This window comes from Mastigoproctus giganteus, chromosome 12, assembly GCF_048544385.1.
Source record: "Mastigoproctus giganteus isolate SK-2022 chromosome 12, ASM4854438v1, whole genome shotgun sequence".
Classification (NCBI taxonomy): Eukaryota; Metazoa; Arthropoda; class Arachnida; order Uropygi; family Thelyphonidae; genus Mastigoproctus; species Mastigoproctus giganteus.
Window position 1 is genome coordinate 94,801,528 of NC_143586.1, and position 19,152 is coordinate 94,820,679.

Genomic DNA, 19,152 nt, shown 5'->3' on the forward strand with positions numbered 1-19,152 from the left:
CCGGCATGCAATAAATGCGCTCGGGAGTGGGACGCCAGGGCTACCCAGACACTATACCCGCACCGCCGCCAGCCTGAATCCTGTCCCTCGGACCATGAGGGTAGGGGCGTGGCATTGTCACGGTTGACCCTCGCAGGCGAGCCTACTAGCCGATTGATCCTAGCCGGGCCTTCCAGGACCACCCGTCTTGTCGAAGCAGGGGCCAAAGTGGTGTATTGAAGCTGGGCCCCTCAACCACCAGGATCCCCCTTTCCGAATTTCCACGGGTCGCAGCGCACGGCAAACACGCCGGATTCCATTGATGTAAGCCTGGAACCTGGGCTGTGGGCGTTGGATCCCAGTGATGCTAGTCTGGAAGTCCAGTAGCGTCACTGGGAGGTCCCCTCACCACGTACAGGTGCCCACGTCGAGGGGTCTTTTCTAAAGTTTTACTCAAGTAGCTGGTTAGAGAGATTGGTCTATAGTTGTTAGGCATTGAATGATCTTTTCCTGATTTTGGGATAGCTATTACATATGAATGTTGCCAGGAACTGGGGAATGTGTGTTCATAAAAGATCCGATTGTAAAATTTTAGCAGTGAGGATAACAATTTCTGATCAAGATTTTTAAGCATTGTATAGTAAATTCTGTCAGGACCAGGGGCACTGTTTCTGGAGCTATGAGGGTGGTTCAATAAAGAATCACCCTGACCTAGCTGCAGAGGTGCTAGCCTGTTGATTCTTGGCACAGGCTTTAGTCCTTCTCTACATAGCCATGGTGCAGATTTACACACTTTTCCCATTGATGGATGAGGCTACGGATACTGTTTTTGTAAAAGTGGTGAGGTTGATCTTTGAACCATGACTCTGTTGCAGAAATCGGTGTCTCGTCGTAAGGGAAGTGGGTCTCCCAAAGAAATGATTTGAGGGAAGGAAACAAGAAGAAGTCCGATGGTGCAAGATCTGGATGGGGCAGTATTTCATATCCACAAGTGGCCACTTGTGTTGTTGCAATTTCAAAAGTGTGAACTGGGGCATTGTCTTAAAGCATTCTCACACCTTTGGACATGATGCCAAGCCTACATGTTTTGATTTTCTTCCATAATTTTGTAAGTTGGCATAATAGGCACCTGTAATTGTTCTACTTTTCAGCAGGTAATCAGTCATTATTATGCCTTTCTCATCCCAAAACACTGTCAGCAAGCCTTTCTTGCTGACACTTGGACCCTTGCCTTCTTGGGGGATGGGGCACCATGATGTCACCATTCCATGGACTGCTTTTTACTTCCAGGGTTGAAATGGTGTATCCAACTTTCATCCTGAGTGATTAAATGAGAGAAAAAAAATCTTCCTCATTTATTTTGGCACGGGGCTAACAACTCTTGCGATTTCTGTTGTCGATCAGCCTTCTGGAAACCAGTCAATAATTGGGGAAATCCATCTTGCGCTCAATTTCCGTAATGGAATTGGTCATGAAGGACCGTTTCGACAGCGCCCACACTAAACTTCACATCCTGGGACAATTCATGCACAGATATCCGGCAATCTTCCACGATTAGCGACTCCACTTTTCTGATCGTGCTGTCATCAATGGCTGAATGGGGACGACATGGAATGGGCTGAGATTCTACCAATTTACGACCACACTTAAATTGTCTTTTTTTTAAACTGTCTATGCCAGTGCTTCACAATGCCATAGGACAGGGCTTCATCCTTATATACAGCAGTCATCTCCTCGTGGATTTCTTTAGGAGATTTCCTCTTCAAGAGCACTGATACTGGATTACAGCTCTGGCTTAAACTTTGTCCATGATGCTACTTCGTCATACGTTCAGCTCTGTAAGAGAAAAACAAATTAAGACACAGGGCTGAAATTTTACACCTTTAGAGATATGTATAATGCCACACACAAAATATCATGACTCTGCGATATGTGGTAGGCGAGGGCAATTCTTTATTGAACCACCCTTGTATTTATGGATTCTTTCAATTCATATAGTGTGAGTAATTGGTTATAGGGTAAACGGCAGGTAGATTTGAAGCTTAGTTTGAATTTCTTAGCATCGACTTTAATTTTTTGAAATTATGGGTGATATGCAGTGGAGATGGACAATTCAGGGAACACAGTTCCTAAGCCATTTTCAATCTCTTCAGGATTAGAAATCTCCTTCCCATTACAATTAAAAATAAGCGCAGATAATGTAAGATATTTACCATCCAAGAATCCTTTTTAGCCTTGCGCCTGATGTATTGTGCTTTGGCTCTAATTCTCTTATAATTAATAAGGTTGGCGGTGGTGGGATATCTGCGGAATAAGTTCCATGCTGCATTTTTTCTCTTTTCACCTTGTTACAATCTTCGTTCCACCAGTGAATGGCATATCTATGGTTTCTTAATTGAGATTGCGAGTTTTGCAGCTGATAGTACCTGCATTGTGATATGCTCAGTAACGGTATTGATAGGAGAAGACTCAATGATGCTCATCAAAAGACACATGATTTCCATATTTTGTCCAGTCTGCTTTAGAAAATTTCCATTTCATGTGTGTATCAGTTGTTTTGGAGATGGTGGTTTGAATTCTGCATATGACTGGATAGTGATTGCTGTTAAGAGGATTGTCAAGTGCTGTCCACTTGACACTTGGGAAGAGGATTGGAGAGCAGATCGAGAGATCGATTGCAGAGGTTTCTCCAGAAGGAAAATGAATGTAAGTGGGTAAGCCTGTGTTCAGTAATGTTAAATTCTGTCTGTCTAGTAGCATTTCAATGAATTTTCCGTGTCCATCTGATATGGGAGATCTCCATAATGGATGGTGCCTATTAAAATCTCCTAATAAGCATACTGGTGATGGTAGTTGGAAAGCAAGGTCTTCTAGTTCATGAATCGTACATGGCTGATTGGGTGGAAGATATATGAAAATGAGTGTTATAGCAATGCCAATCATTGTACGAGCTGCAAAGGCTTCTAAGGAGGTTTGAAGAGGAATTTTCTTACAAGGAACTCTGGAGTCTATGAGTATGGCCAACTCCTCTATCAGCACTGTTTGCCCCGTCTTGCTGAAATAGAGTGTAATATTTAACTGATACAGATACTTGAGATGTTAGGTTTGTCTCTTGTAGGCAGATGCCCACTGGATTGTAATGGTCAATTAATTCATATGTCATCTATGTTGCTGCGAAAGCCTTTGCAATTCCATTGAACTATATTGTTCATTGTGTAGGTTTGGAATTAGAAGTTGAATGTGTCTGTTTTTTAAGGTTGCTCTGCTTGTGATGGTCAATTTTTATTTTTTCCTTTTTTGGGAAGGATGGACGTGTGTGTCCACGTCGTCTTCTGCATGAAGATCTAGAATCGGGTCATCATAAGTATTATTCTCTGCAATATCCATTGGTGTGGTATCAGATGATTTCTTTTCATCGTTAACTGAAATTTTTGTTTGGTTAGGCGTAACTGGAGCTGATTTGGATGTAGGTGGTATTGTTTGTCATATCTACTGTTTGTTTTTTTGTTGACTGTGATGCAGATGATAGCAATGATCGAGCCCATTCAGAGACTGATACTTTTGGTGAAACTGTTGTATCTGTTTGAATTGAAACTGTATGGTATCTTTTGGATGCCTCAGCATATGTACATTTAGGCATATTTTGTATAAGATGCTTTCTCGCTTCGGGGTATGTGACCTTGTTCTCCACTTTGTATTTCTGGATTTTTTTCTCCAGTTTCCACTGCTCACAGGATTTGGAAAAGGCTGGATGGTTGCCTTTGCAGTTTGCACATCGTGATGATTCCGCATTGCAATCGGTATAGATATGTTTTTGTGATCCACAATTTGAGCAAACTTAACCTCCTTAGCAGGCGGTTTGGGAATGCCCAAACTTCTGACACTTGTAGCAACAAATAAGGTTGGGGATATAAGGACAGATGCGGCAGTTTAGGTATCCTGCTTTTACTGATGAAGGAAGGTTTGGTGTAGAAAAGGTAAGAAGCCCTGGAAGGATAACTTTTCCTTCCAGGTTTCTGGCTCCGCCACGGGGAGGCATGAGCAGTGCCATTAGGTGACCAAGCGGCTGTTAGTTGTGTTAGTTAGAGAAGAAAAAGAAACAGAAAAGTGTCTTTCCTTTCTGAGCTTTTGCCTACTTCCTGTAGTGCAAAAGATATACTCTAATAGTAAATGAGGAAAACTGTATTTAAGAAGAAAAAAGAATCTCTATATGGCAAAAGCTCTTTAGAAAGATTGCTTTAACAAATGCACTGAAATTGCTTGGCCATGGAATGCTTGGCACCAGGGGCCAAAGGGGACAGACAGATTACAGTTCAAAATCTACAGTAAACCCACAAATACAGGAATGTTTTTGCATCATACTAGTTACTATCTGTTTACCTACAAACATTCCATTATATTTAATCAGTTTACTAATGCTTATAAATACACTACAACACAGACTATGTTAAATATAGAAATCGAAGGACTAACAAACAGATTTTTAAACAGGGAATATCCTCTTACCACCATTATCAGTATTAGACTACAGACAGGGTGGACAGTATAGAACATAATAACACAATTAACAAAAAACATTTAATTACAATTCCATACATTGAACAATGGCACAGGCAACTTAATATCCTTTTCAAAGATACAGAATTCAAAGTACAGGTTGCCCATCACTAATCCGACAGCGATGGGAACTGTGGGGTGCCCGATTAGTGAGTTTGCCAGATCACAGGTGGTTATTTTAGCACATACATTTTACCCAACAGCTAACCACCTCCTTCTACCTTTAACATGTTGACTGCCAAGCTAGTTTAAGAAAAAAATTCCCCAGGAGCCAAAAAATATTTAGGAAATAATTTGATTAGTAATTCTAAAATAAATATTGTAATGTCAGTGTTGTCATTTTTTCCCTTAAAATATTAAAAAAAAAAAAAAAAAAGTATTTTTTTATGTCGCATATATGTGGCCACATATATTGGTTACTTTATTTCTTGAGAAGCCGTGTCGGCCACATAGTGTGATGCTATTACGGCATAGATATGAAGGTCGTTTGTAATTAATTTATTGCATGCGTGGTAAGCGCTGTGATCAAACTAATTATGATAAAATAAACTCTCAAACATCGCAATACGTTTGTCAGTATTGTTAGAGATTTTGTGAAAACAAGTTCGTTAGCACGCTGTATTATCCATCATATTGTGTTGTGTTTTTCTGCAAATTTGTATAAGTGTGTTATAAAAATAAAAAAAAAAACTAAAAAGGAATGGCTAAAAGAAAATTACTAAGATAAGTGGAACTGAGAGAAATTGCTGGAATTTACAATTAAGCAGAGTTAAACTTCTCACAGACACACCACTGTCGAGTTTTTTCAGAAGTTCAACTTTATCTGTTATGGACAATGTACAGTGTTTGCACTTTACACCACAAGAGGCACTTCCTTTATGCACTGGAACCATGGCTGGGGCTAAATGTGAGCATGTTATAATAATAAATGCAGAAAAACAAGTGGGAATGGCTTGCCAGTATTTACAAGTTCACGCCAACAGCTGATGCTGCAACCAATGCCACCAAAACAGTAGCGGCAGGTTGGTGTGCCGACCCAGGAAATTTTAAATTACGTCTGAATTATCGGTGGAACCAGATTACAGGTGGCCGGATTAGTGATGGTTGACATGTAATAGCAAAACCAACACAGAAACTTCACTCCATACTAAAAAAAAAAATGTTCCGTCCTTCCCTCTTCTCCCAAAGAAATGCACGACACAGTATATAGTGTCTCATGTGGAGATTATGATTACTCTTATGTGGGATTGACAAGGTGTCTTTTGGACACAAGTCTTGAACAACATGCTGTGTCAGTTAGAGCATTACTAGCCACGGCATCTGAACTGTCTTTCCATGCCATAAATGAGAATCACACTTTCCTGTTCAATAAGGCTAAGGTTTTAAACATACAACATAATTAAGCAAAATTACTAACTGCAGAAACTTTAGAAATGAGAATACAAAATAACTTGATTAACATACGACGTCCATTTCTTATCTCGGATTCGTTAATATGCATGCGTGTTAATGCATGCATAGTAATGAGTAAAATGTCATAAATGTAGTGGGGGAACACACACATATCGCGCGTTAATATTCCGACCTGTACACATGACGGAAGTCGAAAAGCTTGGTCCCCTTAAGGAAGGAAAGTTTTTGAAAATTATTCCACCATAATTTATTTTCATCATCAAGTTTTTTATGTATCAGTTTATTACGTGATATATTTTATCAGCGTCTATTTTTAAATATCTGACATAATATCTTCAGTCACTCGAGGTTTCATGGAGGGTTTGATGGATCTGGGGTCGGGTTGGGACTTTCGACTGTGAACCTGGGGCATCGGATCATTCATGTACTAAGAGAATTGAACACATTTAATAATTTTAAAGAAGTTCTTTATGTATTCTAAATCTTCTTTTTAAACTCAGTGCTGGAGAGCTGAGCATAGAAGTCACCCTATGAAGAAATATTGAGGTAACTCTTTTGTAATTTTCAAATAATATATTTAAGAATGTCAGGGAAGATAGAAGGGATGATGGGGTTGTGCTCTTATGAAAATTAGCCTGAACACAAAAAGAGTTTTTGCTGAGTCAGAAGGTACGTATGCCAGCATAGAATCTGTGTGGTGGAAGCAAATGTATAATGAGAGTGGGAGTAATCTAGAGACCAGAAGATTGTGAAGGGTATGACAAGAGTCTCTACAGGCAGATGGAATGGACAAGCAAGCATGAATGTCTATTATGGGTGACTTCAACCTGCACCTAATTGATTGAAATAAGTGGGAGGGAATCTCGCCATGAAGAACAAATTTTTAAATAAACTAGATTATTTGTATCAACATATTAGAGAAAATACTAGGGATAAGAATATTCTTGACTGCATTATTACTCACAAATCAGATGATAACGGAGGGCTTAAAGTACAGAAACATTGCCAGATAGTGATAATGTAATCATTAGTTGAAAGATAAAGAAAGCTGGTATAGTAGTTAAAGGCATTATATAGCATCTATTAATTGGGCAAATTGTACAGGGAGGGTGAATACATTTGAGTTACGGAATACTGCAAGAGGATGCCGAAATGGATAACTGCAGAGCTGGTCAGTCAAATAGGGCGGAAAAAGATAACATGGTATAGTTATAGAGCAATGAAAAGTACTGAAGCCTACAACAGCTATAAGCTGAACTGTAACAGTACCACAAATAAGGTTATGGTGGCAAAGGCTGGTTATGAGAAAGCACTGGTAAAGAATGAGGACATGAAATTTTTTAAGTATGTGAATAAAAAAAGAAACAGCGCCTCCGTAGCCAGGTGGGCAGGAGCAGCAGTGGGTAGCACACGCTTCTTGATTAGACAAGGGGTTCGAGCCAGTGACTACCAAATACGGAGGATGCGGAAAGATCAGGGAATGACCACTGCATATCCCTGGAGCAATATAGCCTTAGTTGCTAATGCTCCTAAAAAAAAAACAAATAACAACAATAACAAAAAAGAAAGGGCCCTTGTGTACTTGGTATGGGAAAGTCTTAGATAACCCAGCTGATGTTGCTAATGAATTGAGTAGGTCTTTATTTTGTATCGGTCTTTACCGATAAAAGACACTTCACACTGAAGAGAGGCTGTGCAAGTGAGTTTGAGCCACATGAAATTAATGATTTCAAAATTACTGATGGCTGTTTATTAGAAAAACCTTTGGGCATAAAAAGCAAGTAAGGCTCCTGGCTTTCATGGTACATACTCAGTAATTTTGAGGGGACAGCCAGATAGTATATTAAACCAGTGAGGTTAATTGTAAGGACATCATTGGACTCGGGAAAGATTCACTTGGATTCCAGAAGTGCCAACATATAGCCAGTATATAAAGGTGGTTCTAAGAGTGAAGTTAATAACTACAGACAGGTTTGTCTGAATTCAGTTGTAAGAAAAATCTTAGATGCTATAATTAAGAGGGGAAATCCAGGGACATTTAGAATGGCATTCTGAAGTATGCACAAAATAGTTTTGTTAAGGGAAAATCATATTTAACTAACCTAGTAAGCTATTTTAACAAGTTACTCATGAATTGGAAGTAGGGAACAATTTCAACATGGTTCATTTGGATTTTAGCAAAACATTTGACTCAATCCCTCATGAGAGGTTACTGTAAAAGATGGAACATGTTAGAATTACTCGGAAGATTCTAAGAAGGATTACAGGGTGGCCGCAGGGCAGAGGGATGTGATCAATGGATATTCTTCAAATTGGGGTAATGTCCGAAGTGGAGTCTCTAACGATCAGTTCTTGAACCACTGTTGTTTCTGAATTTCATAAATGACATCAATAAAGGGATAAAGGGCATCATGTCTAAATTTTAATGATGACATAAAGGTTGGGAGAGTTGTTAATGACCAGTGCCAAACAGCGCTCCTTCAGGATAACTTGAACAGGCTTCAAGAATAGTCAGAAAAGTAGCAGCTGTGTTTTAATGTAGTGAAATGCAAGGTCTTGTACATGGGGAATAGCAACCCCAAAATAAATTTTATACTTGGTGGGAATGAATTGAAAACTATAGAGAAAAAGAGGGACCTGGGAGTTACAATATGGGGGAAACATCAAGTTTTTTGAGTAGTGTGAACAGGCAGCTGGGAAAAATCCATGGTGTCCTATCCATGATTTATCAAACATATCTTGTAGAGATAGGAAGTCATAATCTCACTGTATAAGGCAATTGTATGATCACATTTGCAATACTGGGTCCAAGTATGGAGACCTCATCTGAAAAAAGACATTGTGCTTCTTGAAAGGTTCCATAGACAGACAGCTCATATGGTGAGATTGTCAAACGGATGACAGTATGAGGAAAGACTTTGTTTATGTGGGCTACAGAATTGGCAACCAGGCACCTTAGTGGGGACCAGATTGAAGTTTATAAGGCTCTGAGAGGAGTTAGTAAAATGAATGAAGGCAGAATTTTCATTGTTATAAAGAATTCCAGAATTAGGGTAACCATAAACTCAAATTACAGGGGAAGACGTTTAGACTAGAATGTAGGTTTTCTTTCAGCCAGTGAGTTGTTGACTATGGGAACAGGTTATCTCCATAGGTAGTTGAGGCGGAGAGTTCGAAGAAATTCAAAGGTCAACTAGATAGTTACACTGTTTTTTTTTTTTTTTAGGAGCATTAGCAACTAAGGCCATATTGCTCCGGGGATATGCGGTGGTCATTTCCTAACCTTTCCACATCCTCCGTATTTGGTGGTCATGGGCTCGAACCCCGGTCTGATAAAGAAGCGTGTGCTACACACTGCTGCTCCTGCCCACCTGGCTATGGAGGTGCCAGATAGTTACATGAGGAGGGAAGTGCATAGTTTATATTTTCATGTCTACCTTTTTTTTTTTTTGGCAGTGCAGCAAAAGTCTATGGCTTCCTTGCACTGTATGGTTATACTAATACTAACTGTATGGAACTACATTTGGGTGATAGAGAATAAAAACAGACCTAGGAGTAATTGTGCAGTTAGATGTCCTAGCAACCTGTCTGAACTGCTTCAAGTTCTTGGAACAGTTCAGACAGGTTGCTAGGACAGCTTATCGAGTTATGTCAATGATATAGAAGAATTTTATCGGCAGAGATAAGAAAGTTTTTATCCCGTTGTACAAAGAAATGGTTAGGCCACATGTTGAGCACTGCATACTACATGGAGGCCTCACTTTAGGTACAATATTAATCTGTTAGAATGGGTGTAGAGAAGGACAACACAATCGGTGAGGGGAACGTAAGGGTGCTCTTACCAGGAAAGGCTTCAGCTCTATAAACTGCAACTTCTGGAGACTAAGCACCTGCAGGGAGATCTGATTATTTAAGGCTTTGGATGAATTAAGCTCAGTGCTGATAACTTACTTACTCAGACTACAAATGAGGGCTGCATAAATTCAAATTGAGGAAAGAATGGTTGCAAGGATAGATGTAGAGAAATTTGTCTTCAGCCAACAAGTGGTTGATTGTTGGAACAAAGTTTCATCTGGTGTTCTTTTTTTTTGCTGATGCTGTATCTGTATATGCTTGCTTGCTTTCTTTCATCATTTGCCACTACTAATAATATGAAGTAAAGATGGAATTGCACTAACAATGTCAGTTTGAATTTTTTATAGTTTGAGGCTTTCTGACCTAATAATTTATTATACTTGTTAATTGGACATAATGAAACTTTAAGAAGAGTGTTTTATAAAAAGTAGTTTATGTGAAGGGATGGAAAAATACCCTGTTCTATGACTGAAATATAAAGAAACTTTTATTTAGAGGCAGTTTTAATAAAAGTTTTCTGGATTTAATAAAACCTACCTATGAAAACTGTCTACCATTTTAAGATGCATCCGTAGATCTTTTTTAGTAAGATGGTCTAGCATCCTTGCATCCACTAAACATTCCATGAATGTGGATCGATATTGTGGCAATCCTAGGCTGGGAAGCCAATCATTTCCTATCCACTCATGATTCATTTCACCAAATGCAAGACTCTGAAAGATAATTAGTTATTCACTATTTTATATAAGTAAAATATAAAACAGCACTTTGTTGCTACCCATCCATATGATATATGGAGGGGGAGATATTAAAAACAGATGTCATATTTAATAATAAACAATCACACTGAAACCCTTATTGTAATTGTAAATAAAAATTACATTTTCATTGCATTGCATTGTCAACAAAAATGGATAGCTACTGTTTTGTGCAGTGAGAGATGATAGCCGTTAAGGCTGGCCCATTGGCATATTTTATTAAGGGATATCTGAAGGTGTCGTTCAATAGATCTCATATTTTGGGAATGGCAGGAGATGGAAAGTTCATCTGCATTAAGGTAAGTCTCTACTGTATTTGGCAGCTGTTTAGCGATAGAATCTATACTAAGAGCAAAAAGAGTGGCACTCAACACTGATCCCTGTGGAACACCTTCTTCCTGAATGAATGTTTCTGAAAGAGCATGTTGGTATTGAACTTTAAACGATCTAGTATGTAGAAAATTTTTCACAAATATAGGAAGGTTGTCCCATAGACCAAGAGAGTAAAGATCACTAAGCATGCCATATCAGGTAGTGTCAAAAGCCTTCTCTATATCTATGGAAACTGTTACTAGATGTTCGTGTTTCACAAAGGCATTACAAATGGCAAATTCAGCCTTGACCATGAGATCCAAGCATGACTGTTTTGTTGAAAGCCATGTGGACTATGGCTCATTAGATTTTCTGACTCAATGAGCCAGATGAGTCTACTATGGACAATTTTTTCAAGGATTTTTCTGAGGCAGCTTGAAAGAGGATATTGTTGCATAGTTATGGGGGCTAGTTGGTTCTTTTCCAGGCTTTAAGAATGCTAAAACAGTAGAATGATACCAAGAGGCTGGGTATACATTTTCTAAAAATATATGGTTGTAATATACCAGAAGGAGGTGCAAAGCTTTGTCATCAAGATGTTATAGCATGACATAATAAATCCCATCTGGTCCAAGCGCACCATCATGGGCTGTTCTGATGGCTTTCAAAAGTTCAGAATATTGCAGAGGCTTGTTATATGGAAAGAGGGCAGCAGTTTGAAAGTTAATAGAATGCCGATCTCTAATGCTTTTAATTTGTTGGAATGATTTAGTGTAAGCTGATGCTGCTGAGATTTCAGCAAAAGTATTACCCAAACCATTAACTATATCTAAGGGACTTGATAAATCTTGCCCATTCCAGGAGAGTATTGGAGAAAGTATGGTAGGAAACCTACCAGAAAGCTGTCTAATTTTTTTCCATATTATTTTCTGTTGATGCTCGATGCAAAACAGGTCCAGGATTCTTTGACTTGCTTTCATATTAAATGTGTTTTGCCCTTAATTTCTTAAAATTTATGAGATTGGCTGTGGTTGGGCTTTGCCAAAATACATTCCAGGCTTTATTTTTTGCTTTTGTGCAGTCCTCATTCCACCAGTAATTTTAATGCTTTCAGCTTGGGAGAGTTGATAATGATATTGAATCTTTTGCCACTTTTAGGAGATGCGTGCCATTATGTAATCTGTCACATTATCAATAGGATGGAGGCGGATTGTTTCCACATCAAGACAGATTGACGATTGCAATTTTGCCCAGTTTGCATGGCAAATTTCCATTTTCTGCATGGTTGATTTGAAAGAGTCTGTACTACAAAAAATTTGCATATGATTGGGAAGTGGTCACTGCCCATGGGATCATTTATAATGCACCACTCTATAGCTGGGACCAGTATTGGAGAACAGGAAAAGGATATTAGAACTGGAAAAGGAATTAGAAAATGTGAATTGGAATATCATCGGTTTGGCTGAAACAACAAGAAGAAATGAATCATTTATAAGTTTATCATGTGGAAATCTGCTGTACATCAATGGAAACAATGAAAGGAATGAAGGTGGAGTTGGGTTTCTGGTCCATAAAGATTTTAAAAACAACATTTTGGAATTCAAAAGTACATCACCAAAGGTGACAAGACTAATACTCAAGATTTCTAAGAGGTACAAACTAAAGATTATAATGATTTATGCACCAACATCGAGCCATGATGATGAAGAGGTTGAAGAAATGTACACCGAAATTGAGAGTCTTCTTGATGAGCAGAAAACCCACTACACTATTATTATGGGGGACTTCAATGCTAAAACTGGAAAAAGGCAAAACAGCCCAGAAAGAGGAACTATAGGAAATTTTGGAATTGGTGAAAGAAATAAAAGAGGTACTAGTAGTAGTAGTAGTAGTGGCACATGATGCAAGAAAGCAAGTGTAGGAGCTTATGCAGCATCAGCCAAAAAAAAAAAAAAAAAAAAAAAAATCACACCATTCCCTCCAAATGCCTGTCCAGTTCCTCCTTAAATTTATTTAACCTATCAACTTCTACAACGACAGATGGAAGTTTGTTCCAGCAATTAACCACCCGCTGGCTAAAGGCAAATTTCCGCACATTTATTCTACATCTGTCCTTTCTTAATTTGAACTTATGTCCCCGTAGGTTGGTAATCTGAACAAGTGGAAGGATCCCATCAGAATTCAGCGTGCTCAACCCATTCAAGGCCTTATAGACATCAATCAGATCACCGCGCAGGTGCCTAGTCTCCAGCCACTGCAATTTGCAGAACTTAAGCCTCTCTTGGTAAGAGAATCCCTTCATTCCCCTCACCAATCGTGTTGCTCTTCTCTGTACACGCTCAAGCAAATCTACATCCTTCCTAAAATGAGGCCTCCAGACCTGTACGCAGTACTCAAGGCGTGGCCTGACCATTGCCTTATACAGAGGGACAATCACCTCCTTTTCCCTGCTAGCAAAATTCCTATATATCATTGACAAAACCCCATGACCCGCCCTAGCAGCCTGTCTGCACTGCTCAGAAAACTTCATATCTGACTGCACAATTACTCCCAGGTCTTTTTCATTTTCTACCACCTTAAGTGTAGTACCACACAGTTGGTATGTTTCTCTGAGGTTACTTCTACCCATATGCAGTACTTTGCATTTGTCAAGGTTGAATTTCAGTTGCCACTTCTTAGCCCATCTGCCCAAATTATCTAGATCCTGTTGCAGTAGCACACTGCCATTACTGTCATTAACAACCCTGCCAACCTTTGTGTCATCTGCAAACTTCGACATTAAGCCTGATATACCTTCATCAATATCATTGATAAATACACAAAACAACAGTGGACCCAACACCGAACCCTGTGGGACTCCACTAATAACATTAGTCCACGAAGAGCAGCACCCATTGATTACCACCCTCTGTCTTCTCCCACTTAACCATCCTTTTATCCATTGTAGCAACTTACCCTTAATACCATTCTGCTCCAATTTGTACAGTAGTCTTCCATGCGCAACAGTGTCAAAAGCTTTCCTGAAATCAAAATTATTTTTTGCATCCAGTTCCTTTGTGACCACATCATAATAACCAATCAAATTTGTCAGACAAGACTTTCCCTTAACAAACCCATGCTGTGTTTGAATTATTGCTGCAGTCTTGTCTAGATGATCCTGCAATGCATCTTTAACCAGCGACTCCATTATTTTACCCGGAACAGAAGTTAAACTAACTGGTCTGTAATTACTCGTGTCACCCTTCGATCCACCTTTGTGAATTGGGGACACATTTGCACATCTCCAGTCCGTGGGAACCTCCCCTGAGTCCAAGGATGCTCTCATAATTATGGCTAAGGGTTTGCTTAGTTGCTTTGCCGCCTCCTTTAAAATAACTGGATAGATCCCATCCACCCCAGGTGCCTTTCTTATGTTTAACTTCAACAATTTCTCCTCCACTTTGCTCTCAGTTATTACAAAATCATTAAGCACACTACTACAATTTGATAACCTTCTTCCATTTTCAAATTGTAATAATTCCTCACGTGTGAATGTAGATGCAAAATACTCATTCAGTTTGTTTGCTCTCTGAGCAGGATCATCAACAGTCGAACCATCGATGTCAAGTGGACCAATCATATTCATCCCCTTCCTTTTAGAGTTTATATAAGTAAAGAAATCCTTGCTGTTTTTCTTAGCATCTTTTGCCAAAGATTTCTCGTAATCCGCCTTCGCCTGCCGAACCTCCTTTGTGACCTGATTACCGACTAGCTTATATCTGCCACAGGCTTCTGCGTCACCTGATAATTTATATGCATCCCATGCATTTTTCTTCTCTGTCACGAGTCTCATTAGTTCATTTGATAACCATTTAGGCCTAAACCTTGAACGATATTTCTTAATCGGTATATAAAGTCTAGTAGCTTCCACGATTAATTCTTTGAATGCTTCCCACTTAGAATTTACTGTTTGTAACATCGTCAGTTGATCCCACTGTACAGAATTTAAAAACTGTCTGAGACCACTGTACTCCCCTTTACGGAAGCAAAAACCCTTTCCTTTACCCCTGACGGTAGTTACCTCTTTGAGTAAATCCCACTTCAGCACGCTGTGATCACTGCCACCTAGTGGTTCCTTTATCTGCAAATTCTTAATACACGAATGATCACTGCTGATAACCAGAACAAGAGTGTTACTTTCTCTGGTTGCCTCTCGAACATGCTGCTGCAGAAAACAATCATCCAATAACTCCACAAAAGTCTGACTAGTGTGTGAGTGACCAACCCACAAGTTCCAGTCAATATCTGGAAGTTAAAATCCCCCATTATAAGACATTCTGATTTACTGGCCCACTCTATTTCTCTGTACAATTGTTCATTGTACTCATTCAAGTCATTAGGCCTATAACACACTCCTACTCTTATTTTTCCTTTCGCAGTGCTTATCTCACACCAAACTGACTCAACAGAGCACTGTTCATCTATATTAACTGGGTGCACTTCCTTTGATTTTATGTTTTTCTTAATTAACAGCATAACACCCCCTCCCTTTCTGTCCTGTCTATCCTTTCTGTACACATTGTACTCCCCAAATTCCAGTTCTGCATTCCTTATATCTTTGTGACACCACGTCTCTGCTATCCCAACAATATCCGCCTTTGATGTCTTGACCGACACTTCAAATTCATCAAATTTATTTACTATACTTCTAGCATTGGTATACATGCAAGCATACATGCTCCTATGCCTATTCCTTGTTACCCTAACACATCCCATATACCCAACTATTCCATGATGACTGCCATCCGTCCCTGAAACCCCCAACACCCCTCGCTCCAGGTCGCTTCTTATTCTAATAGAAGTTGTGCAAGAATCACCTTCACCTCTGCCTGCGGTTACTGTTAAACTATTAGTCTTTGTATCCCCCCAAACTAGCAGTTTTCCGACCCACCTAACACTGCCTCGATAGCATCAGCAAATATTCTTGCACCCTTTCTATTTAAGTGTATCCCATCCCTGTAGAAGCAATCTCTCCTGTTAACAAGTACAGTCCAGGCTGAAAAAAATTCTACCCCTTGAGCCTTGCACAATCTTTCCAGGGCAGAATTGATCGACAAGGCTCTCATCATATACTCCCTCCTATCGTGTCTGGGCAGAATTGCAGACACTTTCAAATTCAATCCTATTTCACGGCTTTTTTTCAACAGTGACCTGTACTTGTTGAGTAATTCCGCCGGTCTCCTACTCTTAATATCATTAGTGCCAACGTGTACAACTATATCACCTTTTGTGCCCTTGAAAGATGATATCCGCTCTACAACGTCATCAACCTTTGCCCCTGGCAGACATACCCTGGTCCTGTTCCACCTATCCTTTTTACAAAATATATTCCCCGTCTCCCTGACAATAGAGTCACCAACAATAACTAGTTCCTTTGGGACCAGCGCATTCTGCTTTGGAGATTGCCGCTGTGTTGCCTGATGCCCAGGAGTGAGCTCTGGCGTTGAGTTGGGCAGCTGAGAGCCTGATGGGCCCCTCAATTTAGATCTTTCGAGGGCATCCACCCTGTCCTTCAAACTCTCATATAGGCCCATAACAACGCTGAGTTGTCGCCTGATTTCCTTACACTCCTTACATCGCGCACACACAAAGACATCCCCCATGGCAATATCATGTTCCGTTCCAGAGAGTTCGGCAAACATTTCACAAGTTGCACATTTTTTTAGGCTGTGATGCGTTGGAGAATTGCTCCCCTCAGTTCTCCCCCGATTCACAGCACTCCTGCCACTTTGTGCCCGTTGCTTTGCTGCTCTAGTCTGGGGCATGGTAGTTTAAATTAATAAAATCAATAAATTAAATATCAATAGTATTTGAATAGAAACTATTAAATAGAAACAGTGAAGCGTATTACTATATAATTATGCGTTAGAGCTACCTAGCTACCTCAATTAAAAAATTTGAATTCCCTACCACTATATCCAAAAACAATGGCTACAAAATGGAACGAAATAATGGTTTTACCTATCGTAAGTAAAATCCACAAAAACTCTTTATCTAAATTAAAAATAAAAAATAACCAGCGTAACTATAACTATATGACTACGTATTAAGTACAATATAAAATAACAATCATGTAAATAAAAGGCAAACACTTATGTTTTTTGCGGAGCCTGTAACTGTCAGCTGTAACTTTTAAAGAGATTCAGCGCCCTCTCAAGACAGGTGAAAGACTTGTCGAATTTGCAGAATCTCAAGGACTGTCAGTAATGAACACTTTTTTTTTTCAAGAAAAGGGTGAACAGAAAGTGGACATGGAAGAGTCAAAATGTATTAACAACTAATGAAATCGACTTCATCCTCACTAACAGAAGATATATTGTGAATGATGTTACCATCCTGAATAAGGTAAATGTTGGAAGTGATCACAGAATGGCAAGATGTACACTTGATATAGATGTAGGAAAGGAAAAAACTGACTAGAGTAAATAATACAAAGATCTTTGACATAACAGAGGAGGAGAAAAAGCAGTATGTACTGGAACTTAAGAACAAGTTTGAGCTTCTGCAGACTGCTCAGGACCAAGATATCGACGAGGAATACTACAACGTTTTGAAAGTGATAAAGCCCAAGAAACCTATAGGGAAAAAGAAATCCAAAGAAGAAAAAATTAGTCAAGAAACACTTGTCATGATGAACCGAAGACGACAAATGAAGAGGAAGAAAAACACTGACAGGGAGAAAATTGAGTATACTGAGTTATGCAAAGCCATTAGAAAAACACTCAGAGAGGACATAAGATTTAACACAAGAAAAGTAGAACAAACATTAAGGGAAAACAAAGGATTTAAATCAGCAGCCATGAGCAGTAATACAGAAGACAAATGATACTGAAACTGAAGAATTGTGATGGTGTACTTATAAACAGCAGAGAAGGCATAATTCAAATAGCAGAAGACTACTATAGAAAATTATACAAGGAGCAAGGGAATGATGCCAGCAGTGGGGAAGATGTATTGCAAAGTAGCAACACATACGACATACCTGATATTCTTCCTGATGAGGTAGAACATGCATTGAAGAAAATGAAGAATCAGAAAGCTCCGGGGGAAGATGAAGTTACTGTAGAGTTGTTAAAATTGGGAGGAAGAGACATAACACAAAAACTGGCAAGGCTCTTCACAAAGTGCATTAGAAAAGGTGTGACACCTAAGCAGTGGAATAATGCAATCATAGTTTTGCTGCATAAGAAAGGAGATAAATCAGAAATTGGAAATTATAGACCAATTAGCTTGTTATCCAACATCTACATCAGCATGTCCGTGAGGCAACAAGAGGGAGAAATACTCTTGATCTGATTATCAGTAGTGATTCTTCATGCATTAAGAATCTGCAGATAAATGAACCACTAGGTGGCAGTGATCACAGTGTGTTGAAATGGGATTTACTCAAGGAGGTAACTACCATCAGAGGTAAAGGAAAGGGTTTTTGTTTTCGTAAAGGCGACTATGATGGTCTGAGACAGTATTTAAATTCTATACAGTGGGACCAACTAATGATGTTACCAACAGCAAACTCAAAAATGGGAATCATTCAAGGAACTAATCTTGGAGGCTACCAGGCTTTACATACCAACTAGGAAATATTGTTCAAGGTTTAGGCCTAAATGGTTGTCAGATGAACTAATGAGACATGTGGCAGAGAAGAAAAATGAATGGGATACATACAAATTAATGGGTGACATGGAAGCCTATGATAGACATAAGTTGGTCTGTAACCAAGTCACAAAGGAGATTAGGCAGGCAAAGGCAGACTACGAAAAATCCTTGGCAAAGGATGCAAAGAAAAACAGAAAAGAGTTCTTTACCTATTTAAACTCAAGAAGGAAACGGATGAATCAGATTGGTCCACTGGATATTGATGATTCAACAGTTGAGGATCCTGCTCAGGTGGCTAACAATCTTAACGAGTATTTTGCATCTACATTCACGCATGAGGAGTTATTCAGGAAGAGAATGATGCAGGAAAAGTAAACATTGGCAGTGAGCTGGACGATTTTGTAATAACTGAGAGGAAAGTGGAGGAGAGGTTGTTGAGGATAAACATAAAAAAAGCACCTGGAGTGGATGGGATCTATCCAGTTATATTAAAGGAGGCAGCAAAGGAAGTAAGCAAACCCCTAGCCATAATTATGAGAGCTTCTTTGCACTCAGGGGAGGTACCCATAGACTGGAGATGTGCAAATGTAACCCCAATTCACAAAGAAGGATCAAAGGCTGACACAAGTAATTATAGACCTGT

The 19,152-nt window shown here is 39.3% G+C and overlaps 1 protein-coding gene across 1 annotated transcript in view; it reads right to left on the reverse strand.

Annotated features, from left to right (window-relative positions):
- Window positions 1-19,152, reverse strand: part of LOC150077286 (liprin-alpha-1-like) — a 1,048,988-nt gene that overhangs the window by 84,501 nt on the left and 945,335 nt on the right. Inside the window, exon 22 of the mRNA XM_090386159.1 lies at window positions 10,342-10,517. Coding sequence (XP_090242285.1) covers window positions 10,342-10,517 — 176 coding nt within the window. The remainder of the gene's footprint in view (window positions 1-10,341; window positions 10,518-19,152) is intronic.